Source organism: Lepidochelys olivacea (genome assembly GCF_965140295.1).
Source record: "Lepidochelys olivacea isolate rLepOli2 genome assembly, chromosome: 11".
NCBI lineage: Eukaryota > Metazoa > Chordata > Testudines > Cheloniidae > Lepidochelys > Lepidochelys olivacea.
This window is the reverse complement of record NC_140421.1, coordinates 51504760-51526383: the sequence shown is the minus strand read 5'-3', so window position 1 is coordinate 51526383 and position 21624 is coordinate 51504760. Positions and strand designations below refer to the sequence as shown.

At 42.4% G+C, this 21624-nt stretch overlaps 1 protein-coding gene across 14 annotated transcripts in view; it reads right to left on the bottom strand.

Moving 5' to 3' along the window:
- The window catches only part of GULP1 (GULP PTB domain containing engulfment adaptor 1), a 294296-nt gene that overhangs the window by 49213 nt on the left and 223459 nt on the right, over positions 1 to 21624 (bottom strand). For all 14 annotated transcript variants that reach the window (XM_084642803.1, XM_084642804.1, XM_084642801.1 and 11 more), the window contains 2 exons: positions 11682 to 11780; positions 6150 to 6287 (listed from right to left, as the gene is read on the bottom strand). In XM_084642803.1, coding sequence (XP_084498929.1) covers positions 6150 to 6287; positions 11682 to 11780 — 237 coding nt within the window. The remainder of the gene's footprint in view (positions 1 to 6149; positions 6288 to 11681; positions 11781 to 21624) is intronic.

Sequence of the window (21624 nt, the reverse complement as noted above, 5' to 3'; positions counted from 1 at the left end):
GCAACAGTTTGGTAGCTGCTCAAAACATTCACCCATGGCTGTCATAGCTCCTGTGTTTGCTTGTTCCCAGCCTTGCTCTCATCTTGTTCCTAACCACCAGGCCTGACCCCTATTCCAGTTGCTAGGCACGACTGCCATGTCCCAATTTATGACAGTTTGAGCAGCCAAAAAAATCAGGGAACTAGAACTCATATGGTGAGCATGGATCCTACAAAGGCCAATACCTCTCTAATGGAAATAATGGGAGCCCTACCGATCTTGCAGGCCCAGGTTACCACTCTGAAGGCATAGAACACAATCCTGTAAGCTCAGGCCATGCTTTCAGCTCCAACCCCCACTCCTCATGAGCCCAAACTCCCTCTGCCTGACAAGTTCAATGACAATCAACACATTTCATGGGCTCCTAAATCAGTGTTGGCTCCTATTTCAGCGACACCCACAGTCGTACCCCACTGACCAAGCCCAAGTGGGGCTGATTATCAGCCTGTTTACCTGGGAGGCCCTGGCTTAGGCATCTCTGCTCCTGGAAAAATCAAGCCCACTTCTGGGCCACTTTAAGGACTTTATTTGTGCGATGGTGGTGATTTTCAATTACCCAAGTCAGGAGCATACAGCTGAAGTCGCACATGCAGCTTTGCAGCAGGGAGGCTGGCCAGCTGCTAAATGTGCAGCAGAGTTCCGATGCTTGGTAGGAGACACCTAGTGGAATGAGACTATGTAGTGTTATCATTTCTGGCTCTGCCTAAATGGCAATATTAAAGATGAACTGGCACAGGTGGAATCGCCATCCTGCCTTACTCAACCTAGTCATCAAAATCGATGAATGCCACCGAGAAAAAAAGATGGTCCTCCTGGCTCCTGCCAGCCCTGCTGGCTCCAGCCCCATTTCCCCATCACCAGTCCCTTCTCCATTGCCTGAACCCATGCAAGTCAATCAGGTTCAGCCCTGCCTCTCTGACACAAAGAAGAATCGACACTGGGTATCGGACCTATGGGGTTCAGGGCTGGGTTGGCGTCTTTCCCCTCACCCCAGCAGTCCATGCCTATTCTCATCCACCAGTACCTTGATGATGGCCAATCAGCAACCAACACATCTTCAACTCCCTTTCCAGTTCTGGCACCCTGTGATGCCTGACACCAACCTAGAGTAGCTGGTGAATTCAGTGCCTCAGGCAGTTTCATGGATCTGGAATTTGCCCAAGCACACAATATCTCCATCCAGCACAAGGATTCCCCCAAGTTAGCGAAGCTCCCAGAGCTCTCATTTCTTTTGTCATGACCAGATAGCTCCCTTAGAGTTAACTACCCCTTGAGGCTACCCGAGAAGTCCTCCAGTTTGAACTAATTCATTCACTGCATTCATCAGTTGACAATGGCATCCTCTGGCTCATCTCCCATGACTTGTACATCTGCTGGCACTCAGGCATGGTGTGCTTTGAGCTACCATTTTTCCAGTAGTCCTGTTTCCTGAGAGCTAACTGGAGATCAGAAACCTTTTGTGGCTTACTTGGTCCTCCAAAGAATTCAGAGACATGAAAATAGGATGCAAAGGCGACCCCAACAATCACCATGACCACACTCAAAAGCTTCATGGATTCCTGTTAAATAGCAACACTATGTCGATGTGTTCAGCAAAAAGAAAGCCAACGGCCTCCTGTCCCCTCGGCCTCCAATCAGCTTCTAGCCGAGAGCAGAGGTTCCCATCAGGTACATTTTCTTCCTCTCTGAACTTGAACTATAGGTATTTCGGAGCTATCTTGAGTAAAACCTACAAAAGAGGTTCATTTGCCCTACCATACCCCCAGCAGGAATCCCAGCCTTCTTTGTGGTGAAGAAAGATGGTTCCTTCCAGCCTTGTGTGGACTACTGGGCTCTGAACAAGATTACACTCTGAAACTGGTACCTCTTACCACTTATAAGTGATCTGTTTGAAAGGTGAACCTTCATGGACCTTATAACCTGGTAAGGATCTAGCAAGGAGATGAATAGAAGATCATGCTGTTTGGGTGCCCCAGCGATCTTCCAGAATTTAATAAATGACATATTAGGGATATGCTGGACCAGTTTGTCATCATTTACCTGGATGAGATCCTCATTCTCTCTGAACGTCAGGGCTCCACAATCATCATGTGTGCATTGTCTTGGAGAGACTCCGCCAAACCACCTATGCATGAAGCTTGAGAAAAGCTTGATAAGATCACGGTGATATATCTTTTCACCTGAGGGATACACTGGGAACCCACATAAAGTGGTGGAAATATTCAACTGGGCTGCAGCCAAGGAGGTATGAAGGGTGCAGCAATTCCTGGGGTTCACTAATTTCTAAAAGCAATTTATTAAAGGATTCTCTAGCCTGGTTGTACCCATAACAGTGTTCTTGCACAAGGGGGCTCAGTTTCCCTGGTCCACCCACGCTCAGACAGCCTTTGATCAACTGAAGAGAACATTCATCTCAGCACCCTTCCTGATTCACCCAGAACACATTAAACCATTTACAAATACCCCCATACCATGAACCTACAATCAAAACCGCTAGGTCTCCTCCAGTCCCTGCCCACACATCTGCAGCCTTGGTATACTATATCAATGGATTTAGTTGCAGAACTGTCATGCTCACAGGGATACATATTAATCCTGGTTGCACTGATCTGCTAACAAAGATGGCACACTTCATCCCAAAGTGTACCTTTCCTACCACATTCGGACTCAGCTTCACACTTCCTAGAAAACGTTTTCCATTACAATGGGTTACTGACTGGCACTGTATTGCACCAGGATCCCCGTTCATTTCCTCATTCTGGTGGGAATTTCTCAGACTGGATGAGATGAGAGACTCACTAATCACCCAAAGACCAATGGGCAAACAGAGAGAGTCAATCAAATCTTGGAGCAGTATCTTTATTGTTTTCTCAGTTACCATCAGGATGATTAGCCTTCCCTGATGTGCTACTCCAAATTTGAATATAACAATGCAATCTACACCTTGACCTGTTAATAATTAAACCACCCTACCATAACTAAGGATACAATTTAGTTATGGAGGTCATGGATTCTTTAATGGACTTCTGTGACTTCTTCGACTTCAGCTGTCAGTGGCTATAGCTGGGGTTGAAGCCAGATCTGTGCAGCCCCGTCCCACAGCTCGGGTCGGGGCTGTGCCCCCTCCCTTGGCGGTGGAGCTCAGACTGTCAGTCCCCTCCCATGAGGCTCCAGCTGTCATTCCTCCCCCCCGCCCCCGGTTATTTTTAGTAAAAGTCGCAGACAGATCACGGGCTCCTATGCATTTCTGTTTTTTGCCTGCCACCTATCCATAACTTTTACTAAAAATAACTGAGACAAAATCTTAACCTTAACCATAACCTGTTGATTCTTTCTAGATGAGCCAAAGTCCCACTATACCTTGTGTTTATAATTACATGAAAAGAACGTCATAGTCAATAGGTCATTTTTTCTTGGTCTATAAGTACCCGTTGTATATAAAGGGGTGCCTATTATTATACATGTGGATTGTAATGGACAAAATGACATAATTGTTAAGGGATACACATAAATGCATGGTAACTGAAAAAATTAGTAACTGACAAAATGGACAAGGAGCATTTGGTATAGCAGATGTGTTCTGGAATCAATGTAACAGCAAACCATTAAGTTATGTGTTGACTAACGTCCAAGTCATTAAGAGCTAAATATGGTTACAGACATTATTAACTTATTGATTAGGTCAAGCTAAGAATATTCAAATAAGCAAAATGTCTGCAAAACCAACTCTGGGGAAAACATGAGGATTTTTCTGGGTTCTGAATGAATATATAAAGGGTGATTTTAAGGAAGTTAATCAAAAGTGAACTGAAGTACACTGCCATCATGTCTCCATTACAGAGATTGGTATATACCAATCTCTGTAGTATATATATATATATATCTCCTTTTTCTGCACAGTGCTGTATTAAATATTACTTGATTGTCTTACTTAAACAAAACGTCAACTGAGTTAGTTATTTGACATGTTTTATTGACTACAAACACATAACAGACCCAATATAGCCCCTTCTTTACAGACTATAGCTTTCTCTCCCACTTTCACAGAGTTACCCATAAATTTCCCAGTGCTAGGCACTGTGGATTTAGCCCCCAACACATATTGGGTGCACCAAGAGCTTAACAAACACTTGAAGCCTGCCAAAGAAGCCTATGAAACACCACATGGATCAAGACCATCATGCTGTCCCCAATCTGGCCACAGGGACATGGTGTGGTTCTCTGCCCAGAACCTTAAATCAAACTACCCATCTGCCAAACTAGATTACCAATGCCTGGGCCCCTTCAAGATTATACAGTGGATAAACCCAGTGACCTTCAGGTTACAGTTGCTTGAGTCCTCAAAGACCCACCTTTTCACCTCACACTTTTAAAGCCCTATACCTAGAACCTATACCCAAACCGCTCCAACCTATAACAGTTCTCGGACAGGAGGATTATTTGGCCCACTGAATCCTCAACTCAGCAAGTTAGGGGAAGGCTCCAGTACCTGGCAGACTGGGAAAACTACAGTCTGGAGTAGTGGTCTTGGGAATGGGCAGAGAACATGCACACTCTGGACCTATTGCAAGTGTTCCATCAGAAGTACCTGGAGAAACTGGGCCTGGTTAGGCGGCAACCTCAAGTGTGGGTATAGTCAGGTATCAGGCCCTGCAGAAGAGCCAGTCTCCAGGCAACCTAACAAGTGCAACTGGCCTGTAGTAGGCTGTCTTATTGGCTAAACCACCTGATTGGGAAGTCAGAAGACCAGCTCTTAAGCTCAGCTGCAGCAGCAGTTCAGCAGCTGCTCAAAGTATTTGCCCACAGCTGTGATAACTCCTGTGCCTATTTGTTCCCAACCTTGCTCCCATCTTGTTTCAGTCCTGCTCCTGCCTTTGATGGTGGACTCAGCCTTTCCTCTGCCTTTTCCCACTCCGGTTCTGACTCTTGAATCCAATTGTTGACATCTGACTCTGACCTCTGCTCTGAGCTTGGGTGCCTTTTCCTGGCTATTGGCTCCTGTACCAACCACAAGGCACAGCTGCTCATATTCCCATCGCTGAAAGGTACCAGCATAAAGAGATTATCGGAAGGGGAGAAGAAATGCACCTGCGATCGAGAAGTGATCTGTGTTTATTGCTGCCCTTCCTAAAAGAAGAGAGAAAGGAAGACAGACAAGAAGATAGAAGCGAACAGAAATGTACAGTGAGTATACACATTGTTACTGTATTGACACTGAACTATTGCAGATGAATGACAAGATCACCAAACCCACTCTATAAGCAGTACGGCAAAAGTTTATATAACTGTATCTAATGCTATAGAGGAAAAAAGATGTAATTTTTGTCAAAGTCAAGAGTTTTTTTATATTCTTCTAAATGAGGCATGACGTAACAGAGATCCCGAGCAACTGTGAATATTAAACATCCCTTGTCATTTTTCATATGAATGGGTGCATTAGTGCCAATGTCCTAGTTAACTACCGTTAGGCAATTATTTTCTGCCTATGTAAACTCCTACTGTTTCAGCTGGACACAGTATTCTTCACTTCCTGTCCTAAACTATTCTTGAATGTAACTGTACATTGTCGAACACTTGCCATGTTGCACCCCAGAAGTGACTGCATTTCAGTGGTGTGTGAAATGATTCTTCTAGTGGTGTATCAGCACGTGAGTGACCCAGCAGAGTGGAGGATGCCTACTGTGCAAATCCCATATGGATATGTATGTGTACTGCACAACAGTCCATGTGGCTACTTCACATAGTGTGCGGCAGTAACCTCCACATGGCAGCTTTGCAAACATTCCAGAGCCTGGAGGGAAAGGGATCCTCTCCCCATCTTGTGTATAAGCCTGGTGGTTGGCCCAGGTAGTGAGGCTGGGTACTGGGAAGAAGATTTGCCTCAAGAAAGAACATTGTGACCTGAGGTGAAAAAGTATTAACAAAACGTTTAATTTAAATCTGTAATAAACACAAGTACAATTTTAAAGGCATCTTGACATGAAACAATACATCAAGCTGACCCTATATAAGGGGCTGCCCGGCTGCTCGTTTTATCCTCTTCCTAGTACTAATTTCAAAACACGCCATTTGAGACCCCCAAATCACTGTAAAACATCTGACATACTTACACACTTTTCACTGTCAAAGACATAGCACAAGTGTTTATTTGACTCAGAATCTTTGCATATGAAGGTAAATATCCTCTTGTCAGTTTTATCATCAGCACAAAATGATATCCTATGAAGCTGGCAATTGTGCTGGACCTCCTGCAAATGACAATAGAACGATCACATTTGATGAGTTAATTTTTTAGTATTTTATTCAAAAAATTAATACTCTACGCACCTAGATGTTATAGTAACATGATGTTTACTTTATTGTGACAAATGTATTGTGACCTTTCCCTCTTTTTAGGAAATGATATTGCATCATTCAATGTGCATGTAGTTACAAGGGAAGGCCCCTGCCCTGCAATAAACTTTGCTCATATGGACCTGTGCACCTGTGTGGAACTCATTGCAGGACAGCTACCTAATTTTATCAATTAAACCTCTATTGTAGTTTGAAGAATTCAAAATTTGTTTAAACTGTTAGTGATCATTCTAGCTAATACTGAGTGCATCTGAGGGCTGGTCTTCACTACTGCAACAGGGATTGATTTAGTAGGTCTAGTGAAGACTTGCAAACTCGATGGCAGAGTGCTCTCTGGTTGACCTTGGTATTCCAGCTCTCCGAGAAGAGTAAGGGAAGTCGACCAGAGAATGCCTCCTGTCGACACAGTGAAGTGAAGACACCGGGGTAAGTCAACATAAGATACGGTGACTCCAGCTACGTTATTCACGCAGCTGGAGCGGCGTAACTTAGGTCGACTTACCCCCTAGTGAAGACAAGCCCTCAATCTCTTAAGAAGCAAACCTTAAAAAGCAGAATCTGCAAGACAAAAAAGGCTTACAAAGGAGAATGGATAAAGACATCTGGAATTATTTAGCCCTGGGAGAAGTAACTAAGCATTTAGATTAGATAAAGGTGGTTGTAAAATTGGGTATTGGAAAACAGCAATAAAATTCGTTAATGGTCTAGATGGTTATTAATTTTTATTTCTAGTGTAAAAGTGGTGAATCAAAACCAGAATCTTAAACCTATAACTGAAGAGGGGAAAATAAAACATACTAGTAACTATCAGAAGAGACAAGACAAAAGAACAAGAGTGTACAAATGTGCCTAAGAAACATCAGTGTAGAACTTTTAGGTTTGTAGCAAACATGATAAATCATGTGCCTAGGAGAGTAGTGATTTTGAGTGTCAGACCAGAATATAATAACCTCAGGATTTAATATGTTTGGGAGAAGAGTTAACACACACAAAACACAGGGCATCTGGGACACTTTTTGCGAGAACGAGTTAGTTGAGAACTTGAACACAGAGCTTTTTCTTGGAGTTCTGATGTGCTATGCCTGAGAGTTATAAATTGTGTTTTGCTTTTTCAGGTTAACATTTCTGCTCAGGAGTGTTTCTACGGTAATTATACTTTGATATGATATCCTGTACCCAGCAATTAATATCTCACCCAGCAAAGAAGTAACCTGATTATGGAGTCCAGACCTTCTTGACACCTAAAAGCCAGGAGAGATTTAATTTGGAATAGTACCCAGAGGAAACTCCCTACATGTTTGTAGTCTGTGTGTGTCATGGCAGAACCATCTCAATTCACTATTCTATTGTTAATATCAAAGAAAACAATTTCTACAGAAACTATGACTTTTCTTATAGAATGCCTTTTGTAATTCTAAATGTTTCTGTTGGCAACAAATGGGGTGTTTGGCAAATTCCTTCATGTGGTTTCTATGAAAAAAGGAACACATCCAAAACCTTCCTCTTTATACAAGTATATGCACATTCTGTCAACTCAAGACATATATTTTAAAGCACACACACGTTATACTGTGACAAGGGCATGGCTTCACTTCTGCCTTCTTGCCTGCAGAAACTGAGCAAACTCCACCCGTGTACACTCAGTGACCTTTCATTTTATGTTCCCTCCACCAACATTATTACAGTCCCGATAGAACAGTCGATTTACAATATTCACAGTGCCTTTGGTCTCCCATCTCTAAGACCTCTGTGTGAGTGAGCTCAGCTAGCCCTGTTCTTCTCTCTCACCCCCTCTTGGCACTTCCTTCCTGTGCCTCTTTCTCAGACCTGGGCTGGGGTGCTAATTAGATCTTTATCCCACCCAGCCCACAAGCCTGATTAGATAACTACTCCAATCAGCATCCCCCGGGGAACTAATTAGCATCTAAGTGAGCAGAGTACATGCTCTCCTGCACTCTCCCCACCTCCCCTTCCTGTACTCTGTCACACACACTTAAAATACAATCTTGGAATGAGACGTGTGACCATGTGAACCATTGTTTTTGATGAATGGGACTAAAAATACCCCAGACTACTGCCCAGTATTTTCTTATGGCCTAACTGTTTAAAAGGTGGCAACGAGAGTGTTCTTAATTTATAAGAGCCTGGCAAAATTACAGAAATAGAAAGAATATTTAAGATGCTAGTATTTTATTTTTCTCAGTAACCCTCTTGATGTTTTATTTCATTTGGCCGGTAGCATGGGAAAGCAGTACTAGTTATGAAGGAAAATATTGCAGTTCCTATGTGAGCTATTATCTAATTTAAAATTGTGGATTCCTGTGCAAGGATCGCAGATGGCCGTTATCTCAGCAGGGGGGCACACAGCATCTTCAAGAATCAAGCCTCACATAATGTGCTTAGGGCCACAGACCAACAGCAGAACCAAGCCTATAACACAGGATTTAAGTCTTTCAAAAATTTCTCCATGTTTTCACTCTCTCTCTCTCTCTCATGTTCCCCGTTCCCAGTCTCTACACTCTCTCCACATCCATTCTCCTGCGCACCTTGTCCCCCAATAAAATGTCTCACACACACTGAACCTCTCTCTCCTGCAGCTTGCCAAAAAAATCACACATGTTAAAACTATTTTCCTCATTTACCTCCTGGCCAAAAATCTTAGTCACATTCTTTTCCATCCATGCTGCTTGCGCTCTCTTCACCACATCCCTTAGGTTCTCCCTCTCCTTCCAAACTGGTCTTATTCCCATCTGTTTTCTCTCCCCCATCAAAAGGCTCTCTCCCCTTCCTATTTTCCGCATCTTCCCAATGCTCTCTCCTCCCTTTCCCATGCTCTAGGCTCTCTTCCTCTCCCCTACATCCCAAGACACTCTCCCAAACTCCTTCCCTCTTGGCTTTCTCCCATTCTTCACTCTCTCCACAAAGCTTGTTCAGCTCTCCAAACTTTACCTTATACTCTCTCCATCCACCCCTTTAACAACAGACTGTGTTTCCTCGTGTTCCCAGTGCTGCCTCAGTGTGCAGCCCAGAAGCCTTCTAGGGGAAGAGGTAATTCTGTGCAGCCACTGCCAGCTGCTCTCAGCACCCCATTTAGGAAAGGAGGAAGCAAGTCTTCCTTGTGTTTAGGGAGATGGGAGGGAGAAAAGCTCTTTTATGTTTCCTCTTCAACCTTTGGGTCAGTAAACTGGAGGGGGAAAGAAAATGTTGAGGGGACTGTGCCAGGCACGACCATGTTCTAAACATGTTTCTTTTACTGATTTCCCTGGGCAAGTTACTCTCAGCCTGACAGCAACTGGGAGCCAGGATGTCCCTGTGTTATAATCTTGGTTCTGTTGTTGCTGTGTGGTCTGAGCAAGTGATTTGGGGCTTGATTCTGTGAGATGCTGAGTGCCTCCTTCCACATGGGCTTGGCATCTTCACCTTTCATTGACCTTAGTTAAATCACCTCACTGAACTGGGCCCCAATCTCTCTGTTTCCCCACTTTTAAAGTCAAGGGTTGTTCAACACTGTATAACTCCTACATTATTTGGGCCAGGGGGCATCTTTTGTGTTTGCACAGAAACCTCCCAAAATGGAGATCTGATCTATGACAGGGGCTCCCAGGAACTACCACAATTAAAACTAATAATAATATTAACAACATGCAACCCAGTTTGGGGGAAAAAAGATTCCTTCAGCTACCATGACTCACTGTGGTCAGTAAGCTAATTAAAATGAATTATTCCCAACAAAAACAAAAAGAGAAAAAGCGATTGTTATAACATCTGAAAAAGATATCCATAAACATCTATAAAAAATCCCTCCACACTGATTAAACGTGAGTTCAACTATTTGTACACATAGTACAAAGGGATAATGTGTTTGTGTTGGAATAAGCTATTTATCCTCTATTTAGCACAATAAATGTGTTCCTTTTGATATTGTCATAACACTGCATGTATTTTAAATTTGCTTTTGCTGAATTGCAAAGGAGGGCTTCATTCAAAAACTGCTCCTAGTTGATTTCTACTAAAGCTTGTTACAACAATATTTTCAAGAGTTTAAAATGTCTTGTTCCCTTAGTAACTTGTGTCCCACCATTTTTGTAAAGCTCCTTATAATTCTTCCTGCAAGGGATTAACATTTTTTGGCACGTATTATTTTTAAAATGGCTGTAGCTAGGACAAAGATTTGAAACCACTTTTCATCCCACAATGTCACAAGGAGGATACAGAACTACAATGAAGTCAACTTAGTGTTGCTGGGGTTTTTCTACCTACCAACTTTGCACCCGCTGTCACTTAAAGGGTCTCAAGCAGAAAGGTTTGCAAGTAGAAATGTCTTAGAATTAAAATTGGCTTATCTCCAACTACAATATTATACTGAATTGCAATATTCATCTAAAAATAATAATACAAAACACAGCAATGTACAGTGCTTATTGCAATTCAAAATTTAATACATGTATAAGAGTTTAGTAACTGTAGAATGTTGAAAATTGTTGAATGACTAGACCTACAATACTTTTAAAATCTGTTTATTGGCATTTAAGTCATTATTCCTCTTTGAATTCGAGGGCAGATTTTTTGTTAAATGTAAGTCAAATTACATTTTCAACCAGCATAGGGAGACAATGAACTACAATACTGTAGAAATGACCACAGTTGAGGCCATATTTCACCAAATCAGTAGCTACCATTGTTACAAAGCCATACTTATAGCACAACTGGAATTTCAAAGCCTTCTGAGGGGGGGAAAACCCAGAAAAACAAGTAGCCCTTTCAAAATAGCGGAAGAGAAGACTGACAGCAAATATAAATGGCTTATAAAGTCAGCTACAAAAGTTGATATGCAACATTAGTACATATTTTGTTATCCCCCTTAATTAGTCAACATCTGCCAGCACAGAACTCATAGTTACCACAGCTATTTCTTATTCCCATGCTCTCAAACTGGAGGACACAGGAGGGTTGGAAAAAGGTGTCAGAGGGTCGTAGCCACTCTGCCCTTCTTGTATGACTATATGGAAAGTTAGTCCCAGTTTAGTTCTGTTACAGAACTGTGAGCATCCCTATGTATTCTGTATTTAGAAAACCTGTGTTATCTCACATACTTCCGTGTGGTAAATGTTGACAAAAATGATTATAGTAACTAGCATAGGTATTTTTACAGTTGTTCCATCAGTAGGGAGTTTTTCACTACAAGAAATTATTAGAAGAGTGGTTTATAAAATAGAATTTCTAAATCAATGTTGAATTAACTACTGGTGTAAAAAACAAATATAAAGTTAAGTTACCAAGTTTCTTACCTTTGTTTTTGGATCTAGAATTTTTACACCATAAATTGAGATTTGTAATTCAACTTTCGGGGTTTTCTGGCCTTCAGATTTCTTGATATGTCTTGCAAACTGTAAGAAGGGGAGCAAAGATGCAATCACTATACCATGTTACCAGTTGTCCAAGTTTAAAATGGCACTGGGTCATTAATTACTGAACAATCTATCATCCATATTAGTACCATACTAATAAAATTTTAGTTTAAAGAATACTCATAGATGTAGACGTCCTCTTTCAATTGCAGCAGCCAGGACTGTGATAATCTTTGGTAAGACTTTTCTAAGGTGGCTTGTAACAGGATGACCACAGCTAACCCACTGAAAAAAAGCCTGTCTACTTAGCTTCCTGTCAATTGTCTAAACCCCGCCCCCCAACAGATAGTTTAAATAACTTCCTTTTGCCTCCTACGTATGTCCTGCACACAGTTCTTGAAGTATAGGCAAGAAAAACCTGAGTGTCTCTGGATTAAGTTTAGAAGTGTGTGCAACAAGAGTGATGTAGTGGTGGGAGTCTGCTATAGACCACCGGACCAGGGGGATGAGGTGGATGAGGCTTTCTTCCGGCAGCTCACGGAAGCTACTAGATCGCATGCCCTGATTCTCATGGGTGACTTTAATTTTCCTGATATCTGCTGGGAGAGCAATACAGCGGTGCATAGACAATCCAGGAAGTTTTTGGAAAGCGTAGGGGACAATTTCCTGGCGCAAGTGCTAGAGGAGCCAACTAGGGGGGGCGCTTTTCTTGCCCTGCTGCTCACAAATCGGGTAGAATTAGTGGGGGAAGCAAAAGTGGATGGGAATCTGGGAGGCAGTGACCATGAGTTGGTTGAGTTCAGGATCCTGACGCAGGGAAGAAAGGTAAGCAGCAGGATACGGACCCTGGACTTCAGGGAAGCAGACTTCGACTCCCTCAGGGAACGGATGGCCAGGATCCCCTGGGGGACTAACTTGAAGGGGAAAGGAGTCCAGGAGAGCTGGCTGTATTTCAAGGAATCCCTGTTGAGGTTACAGGGACAAACCATCCCGATGAGTCGAAAGAATAGTAAATATGGCAGGCGACCAGCTTGGCTTAATGGTGAAATCCTAGCGGATCTTAAACATAAAAAAGAAGCTTACAAGAAGTGGAAGGTTGGACATATGACCAGGGAAGAGTATAAAAATATTGCTCGGGCATGTAGGAATGTTATCAGGAGGGCCAAATCGCACCTGGAGCTGCAGCTAGCCAGAGATGTCAAGAGTAACAAGAAGGGTTTCTTCAGGTATGTTGGCAACAAGAAGAAAGCCAAGGAATGTGTGGGCCCCTTACTGAATGAGGGAGGCAACCTAGTGACAGAGGATGTGGAAAAAGCTAATGTACTCAATGCTTTTTTTGCCTCTGTTTTCACTAACAAGGTCAGCTCCCAGACTGCTGCGCTGGGCATCACAAAATGCAGAAGAGATGGCCAGCCCTCTGTGGAGATAGAGGTGGTTAGGGACTATTTAGAAAAGCTGGACGTGCACAAGTCCATGGGGCCGGACGAGTTGCATCCGAGAGTGCTGAAGGAATTGGCGGCTGTGATTGCAGAGCCACTGGCCATTATCTTTGAAAACTCGTGGCGAACCGGGGAAGTCCCGGATGACTGGAAAAAGGCTAATGTAGTGCCAATCTTTAAAAAAGGGAAGAAGGAAGATCCTGGGAACTACAGGCCAGTCAGCCTCACCTCAGTCCCTGGAAAAATCATGGAGCAGGTCCTCAAAGAATCAATCCTGAAGCACTTGCATGAGAGGAAAGTGATCAGGAACAGCCAGCATGGATTCACCAAGGGAAGGTCATGCCTGACTAATCTAATCGCCTTTTATGATGAGATTACTGGTTCTGTGGATGAAGGGAAAGCAGTGGATGTATTGTTTCTTGACTTTAGCAAAGCTTTTGACACGGTCTCCCATAGTATTCTTGTCAGCAAGTTAAGGAAGTATGGGCTGGATGAATGCACTATAAGGTGGGTAGAAAGCTGGCTAGATTGTCGGGCTCAACGGGTAGTGATCAATGGCTCCATGTCTAGTTGGCAGCCGGTATCAAGTGGAGTGCCCCAAGGGTCGGTCCTGGGGCTGGTTTTATTCAATATCTTCATAAATGATCTGGAGGATGGTGTGGATTGCACTCTCAGCAAATTTGCGGATGATACTAAACTGGGAGGAGTGGTAGATACGCTGGAGGGGAGGGATAGGATACAGAAGGACCTAGACCAATTGGAAGATTGGGCCAAAAGGAATCTGATGAGGTTCAATAAGGATAAGTGCAGGGTCCTGCACTTAGGACGGAAGAACCCAATGCACAGCTACAGACTAGGGACCGAATGGCTAGGCAGCAGTTCTGCGGAAAAGGACCTAGGGGTGACAGTGGACGAGAAGCTGGATGAGTCAGCAGTGTGCCCTTGTTGCCAAGAAGGCCAATGGCATTTTGGGATGTATAAGTAGGGGCATAGCGAGCAGATCGAGGGACGTGATCGTTCCCCTCTATTCGACATTGGTGAGGCCTCATCTGGAGTACTGTGTCCAGTTTTGGGCTCCACACTTCAAGAAGGATGTGGATAAATTGGAGAGAGTCCAGCGAAGGGCAACAAAAATGATTAGGGGACTGGAACACATGACTTATGAGGAGAGGCTGAGGGAGCTGGGATTGTTTAGCCTGCAGAAGAGAAGAATGAGGGGGGATTTGATAGCTGCTTTCAACTACCTGAAAGGGGGTTCCAAAGAGGATGGCTCTAGACTGTTCTCAATGGTAGCAGATGACAGAACGAGGAGTAATGGTCTCAAGTTGCAGTGGGGGAGGTTTAGATTGGATATTAGGAAAAACTTTTTCACTAAGAGGGTGGTGAAACACTGGAATGCGTTACCTAGGGAGGTGGTAGAATCTCCTTCCTTAGAGGTTTTTAAGGTCAGGCTTGACAAAGCCCTGGCTGGGATGATTTAACTGGGAATTGGTCCTGCTTTGAGCAGGGGGTTGGACTAGATGACCTTCTAGGGTCCCTTCCAACCCTGATATTCTATGATTCTATGAAGCTTATTCCTATTCTCCGAGTTGCCACTGCTGTATTTATACATCTAGCATGTAACTCTCTAAGGCCGTTCGCCTTGTGCAGTCTCCATCTGCACAAAGTGGGTATAAAATGCTGTGATTGCAATGTGGTAGCAACTTACAGGTTTAAGGAAGGTTTGAACCAGGTCATTAAACTTCGTATGTCCTGATTCATTGTCCAGGTAACATATTTCACAAATCTCTTGTTAAGCACAGTTTGATGAAGATCGCTACCATTCCCTCTCAACTAGAGCTGCTCAGAAAATGTTCCCCCCCGCCCAAGGAAATTTTTGACAAACATTTTTTGTTTTCATTGAAAAATAAAAACCTGAAAACCAAAAGATTTTCATGTTTTGGCCCAAAAGTTTTTGGATTTTCAATGAAAACTCAAAAATTTCCACAGAAAATGGTTTCCTACAAAAACGGTGTCAGTTTTCCATTAAAAAAATTGTCATTAAATTTTTCATGCAGCCATACTCCCAGTTCTTTACAAAGCCTGCAGGCCTATCACTGTCCTTGTTAAAACAGGCATTTCATTAATATACATTTTTTCTAGGCCTTTATTAAAGCTTGATATTTTCTATTTCATTCCCATATTTTCTTATTTATCCTCTTTCCTTGCTTTCACCACTTTTTTCTTATATGAAGTTTAACATCTTTTATATTGTAAACCTTCAGGTGCAGGAGTTGTCTCTTATTATATATTTGTACAACACCTAGCACAATGGGTCCCTGGTCCCAACTGGCTCATCCTATGGCAATACAAATAAAACAAAATTATAATAAACTAGCTTAACTGACCTGTTGGGCAATTGCCACAGACCCCCATGTGTCATAGGGCTCACATAGCCAGCGTTGGTTCACCACCCACTGCAGCCTCCCAGAATTGGGGTTGTGGACTGAATGCACTTCAGTCATTCCTGGCTCCTGGAATGGCACTTTGGAGGCCATTGCAAGTGGTGCAACTTAGAGCATTTCTCCCATCTTTGTGTCCCACCCTTACCCATCCCAAAAGCATCACAGGGTTCCAAACAATTGATCCTGGTGCAAATATTCTTTTCCAAATATCTACCCTTTTATTTTTCTTCCCTCTATCTCTCTCCATTAGTTCTCTATTCTTCAACAGACTGTGCCTGGAAAAGGCCATGTAGCTCAAATGTCATTACAAACTCTGTTTTTCTACTTTCAGCATGTATTTAAGACAACACTCCCCCACCCCTGTTTGCAGCCTACACACTAATAAAATTCTTTAAGAGGGTAAACATGTGCAGCCTTATATTAGCATCAAAACAGAAAGTGGGAAGAAATATTGGGAACTTGGAGAAGAACATGTCGACAGATTGAGCCTTGGAGCTAAGATTGGAAAGGATCATAGGTTTAGAACATAAAGTTAAATTGAATCACAACATGGCTTGGGAATTAACACAGTGGGCCAACTTCACAGGCTCTTTAGTTTTTACCTAATCCTCACTTGGGCAAAACAACAGATTTTAGCTCAATATCATGAACAGAAGCCCATTGGGTAGAATCAGATCTTAACTAACTAGTCACTGTAAAGGGCTGATTGAAATTTGAATTAAATAGATGAAAATTATTAACTTTCCTTTTTACATAGCTTTTGGAATGGACATTTACAATGTCATCAGCTGTAAGTGACTTTTTAAGGGGAAACCACAACACATATATTTAAACTGATTTTCTCTGGTTTTGTTTAATTCAAAGCCTCCTCCCCACCCCCAACACTGTATATATGCATGCATTTCATTAATCTCTCAACAGTGTTTGGGAAAATTGCCTTCTTGTTTGGGATTATTAAATTACATTTGAAATGCTTATGCATTAAGTATTAGCAAACCACAATCGGAGGGTTAATCAGGAACAGAACTGTATGAGGACAAAAACAGAGATTTTAAAATCTGCACAGATGATCTACTTAGAGAAGTATTGGATTATACAATGATTAATGAACATCAAATGCCAAATGAAAGTTATATAAGTTTACTTAACATTTATATTTCATTTTATGCATTTAATTGTATTCCCTATAGCCTCATTTTTTAAAGGGAAGATGATTCAGTTGTTAGCCTGGGACCAAGGAGACCAGAGTTCAATTCTCCGCTATCACACCAACTTCCTGTGTGAACTTGGGCAACTGACTTAAACTCTTTCATGAAGGCCATGAATTAAAAACAAATCCTGTTCTCACTTTGATTTTAGCTTATCTGGGGACCGCCATCCAATTCTCACCTTCTTTACCTAAATGTGGGAAGATACTTCTCCCAATCCTGCCATGATAACATCAGCAGAGGATAGAAGAAGAGTTTAGCCAGACTGCAGCTGCTGCTTCATTTTACGTATCACCCCCGAGCAGGGCCCCACCATGCTAGGTGCAATAAATGCATCTAAGGAAAGAGGGTCCTTGAAATTTAGCCTTCAAACAGCAAGAACAAAGAACAGCACTCAAAGAGAAGAACATTTGGATCCCTTAAGATACAGCTGGAAGGGGTAAGTTTCTCAGAATTGTACCAGCTAGGGTGGGTAGAAAAGAGAGTTACACTAGGCCTACCAGGCTGGGAGGAAGCCTAAACAATCTGCCAGCTTTGGTAAGGGGTTTCACCACTGAGTCTGCACGGGAAAGTGCTGTAAGGGACTCAGTCCCATTTTCTCTCCTCTCCCCTCCAAGTGTACAAGACCCACAGGATGGCAGCCCAGCAGGCATGAGGAGCTAAGGGGTAGGATGGTAGTGGAAGGCAAGGAAACAGATGAGGCAGTTTTCTGTATTGCTGCTTCCTTCGCCTTCCCATTTGAGGGTCTCTTAAGGGCTGCCAGGTATATGTGTGTAAGTAATCTCCTTAGGCTCTCAGCAGATGAATCTCTTCCAGGTTGATGGGAGGGTTCTTTTTCCATGCCCCACAGTCTGGCAGACACTATAGTGGGTCATAAGTCGGTGTTCCTACCCATGTAGAGTTGTTGGATGGGTCAAGGATGCTTCTTTCAGGCTGACTTTTGGGGGTGCACTGAGGGGCTTTTTTGCACTCCACATAGTCTTTTCACTGCCCCCCATTTCTACCAGCCCTCATCTTCAGATCTCATGTGCCCCATTTTTCTCCTGTGATTACAACATGGTGGGTAAAAGGACTCAAAGTGTCCTCTGGAAATCCACCAATGTAGTGAAAAGGAGGAAAGGGTGGGAGCTCGGCTACTCACAGGGCAACACAACAGCTTTTAAAGCACAGAATAGAAATGGTGCCTTTGATCATCCCTCTAGTCTATTAATAACTGCAAGACGTGGCTACTTCTCTTGGGTAGTATGTGCAGACAACACACGCTGGGTAGTATGTACAGGAAATACCTTATTTTCTACATCCTATCAAGGAAAAGAGGATAAATTGAGGAATGAACTTGCTGAAGCCGGGCTCCAAAGTGACTGGTGCCTCTTATGCTCTCCCTCCTAATCTCCATCTAAGGGAGAGTGGACTTCAAAGCAGCTTGATGACTGGGAGTTGTCAGACACTGCTGCTGGACAACAACCAAGCTGGGAGAAGGAGAACAGAGAGCAGCCGTGATTCCTGGCCGTCAAGATCCCTTCATGCAGGCCTTCTTCCTTTGGAGGCTGCAAGGGAAAGAGGATCTGAGCCTAGGAATGAAATACTCACTTGCAGTTCCTCTCTGTCCCCTCCAGGTGGTTTCCCTGCTGCAGCAGCAGCCTGGCCACCCTGAAATGCCACTTCTCCTCGGCAAGGCAGAGGAGTGTAAGCAACCTGTGTCATTTTGAAATAGGGTGACCAGACATCCCGATAAAACTGGGACTGTCCCGATATTGAGCAGTTTGTCCCGCGTCCTGCCTGAAGTACGGTCGGGACGCCATTTGTCCCAATATTTTGTTTTAGGCACATCTTTCCCCCCCCCCCCCTTAGCGGCGGTGACAGGCAGGGAGAGCCCTTTTTCAATTGTTACACTCACCTGGCACTTTGGTGGCGGGTACTTCTTTCTTCTCCAGCAAGATTTATTTCCCCGCCACCTAACGTGCCGAGTGAGTGTAACAATTGAAAAGGCGCTCCCCCTGCGGCGGTCCCGATATTTTGTATTTAGCATCTGGTCACCCTATTTTGAAACCCCATATTAGCACGGTTCTTCCCCAGTCAGTCTCTGACTAGAATAAGTATAGTAGATGAGGGTAGCTTCCTTCTGCTGCCCTTGGAAGAAGATGCCATGGGTCAGCCTGACTCAAAGGCTCTCTCCTTCATTGCCTGGTCTTTTTGCTGTCCAGATGCCAAAGCCCTTTCAATGGCTGACCTCCCCTTCCTTCCTTATTTCTGTCACCCCTGCACTGACCGTTGTATTGAAAGGTGCTCCCTACATAATGCCACTGAAGAAAGGCAGAGGGAAGGGACGCTTAATCAGAGATGTATATCCCTTAGTTTCCACATACATCTAGTTACCCGTACAAGTACTATAGATCGGCTTGAACTAGAAAATTGCAGCTGAACTCCTTCAAACTTTGGGCAAGTTCAGATCTAATTGCAAATTTCTTCAACCTATCTCTACTATGCCAGTTTTCTCTCCTAGATGTTCTTTTGACTAGAATTCTAGAAAATCCAGCTCAGAAATGTTAGAGGCAAGTGTTCCCATTATCCATCTTAGAAGTGTTTATAAACACATGCTGTAAAACACTACAGTGCCAAATTTTCTCTATTCCCTGCATAATTATGATTCTCAACATCCTTCACTTGTGCCCTAAAATAATCTGAAAACAAGGCAAAGTTTAATAACATTCTGGATAAAGAAAATTGAGTAGATCTGCTCAGTAAATGAGACAAAGTGAGAAAGTGGCTTGGTGTCTTCTAACAATCATGTCATGGTTAAAACTGCAAATGACCCAGTAAAATAACTGAGCATTTAAAAAACATGAAATTAGTATATGAAATAAAAGTGTGTGGGGAAGTATTAAGAAAAAATACATCAATTATTGTTTTGCTGTAGAACATCAGCTCCACCTGCTGGTAAAAATAAAATTCTAAATAGTTGTATACTATGATTTTGTACCATGTTGGGGTTTTTTTGGCAGGAAAGTATTAAACTCTTCAAGCTATGTGAGTTGGGAACTCCTAATTCCTAGAATCAAGGAAGTAAGAAATAATAAATTATCATTAAACACTTCATTCTGACACAGACTGTTGTGACGATGGCTCAATAATGAAAACATGACACACCAACATGGTTTATACCAGTCTAAATACGCTAATGTTTCAAAATGAACTAATGTGGCCTGTCATGGGAAGTCCTCAACATGTCTCAGGAGTAGCTTAGTATCTCGCTGGATCCAATCTTTTGTGCAAGACTTTAGTTTCATTTTGATTAAAACCAGAACTACATGACCAAAAAATACAATACCACAAGCTAATCATAAATCATTTCATTAATAACAACTCCTCTTTCATATGGGTCTAAAAATTCTTTAAGCATATTTTTGTCTTCTCTATATAATGGAATCCTTTTTGAAACTATGATTTTACTGTAGTTTTATTAAATTTTAACGGACATTCCTATTTTTTAAAAGCAAACTAGAGGCTATTTTTCTGAATAAGAATAAACTCAGTATCTATGTATTTCATGGAATTCAGATTCAGAACATAGTCAATGCTATGTATTGGAAGTGATGTTGAAAGGGAGGTTTTAATCTACTGAGGATTGTTTCTACACAGAGCCTTTTCATTAATCTATGGTTTTCTTTCTTTCTTTCTTTTGCAGGGGAGGGGAGGAGTTCTAAAAATTTTCAATTGTATCCATAAGTTTTCTCATCTGGATAGTATGTCCTCAAACAAATTTAAATGGAGGTAGTTCATGTAGAAAAACTATAGGATTGGGCCATTAAAAACTATATAAAATCATACATACTAGATAGCCTCCAAAACAGTTTGAAGATCTTTGTGTAACTCTGACAATGGCTGTGATTCAGAAGCTTATGTACATGGAAGAATTGGTTGTGATTTTGAAAGTAGAAGGCAGCTGGGTGAAAGTGATTGTGAAATGGTAGAGTTCATGATTTTGAGGAACGGTAGGAGGGAGAACAGCAAAATAAAGACAATGGATTTCAAGAAGGCAGACTTAAGCAAACTCAGGGAGAAAAAAACAATAACAGAAAATGTGGAAATGGCAGAAGTGCTTAATGACTTCTTTGTTTCAGTTTTCACCAAGAAGGCTGGTGGCAATTGGAGGTCTAACATAGTGAATGCCAGGGAAAATGATTTAGGATCAGAGGCTAAAATAGGGAAAGAAAAAGTTAAAAATTACTTAGATAAGTTAGATGTCTTCAAGTCACCAGGGCCTGATGAAATTCATCCTAGAATACTCAAGGAGCTGACTGAGGAGATATCGGAGCCATTAGCAATTATCTTTGAAAATTGATGGAAGACAGGACACATTCCAGAAGACTGGAAAAGGGGAAATATAGTGCCAATCTATAAAAAGGGAAATAAGGACAACCCGGGGATGTTACAGACCAGTCAGCTTAACTTCTGTACCTGGAAAGATAATGGAGCAAATAATAAAGCAATCAGTTTTCAAACATCTAGAAGATAATAAGGTGATAAATAACAGTCAGCATGGATTTGTCAAGAACGAATTGTGCCAAACCAACCTGATAGCTTTCTTTCATAGGGTAACAAGCCTTGTGGATAGGGGGAAGCAGTAGACGTGGTATATCTTGACTTTAGTAAAGCCTTTGATACTGTCTCACATGACCTTCTCATAAACAAACTAGGGAAATGCAACCTAGATGGAGCTACTATAAAATGGGTGCAAAACTGGTTGGAAAACTGTTCCCAGAGAGTAGTTATCAGCAGTTCACAGTCATGC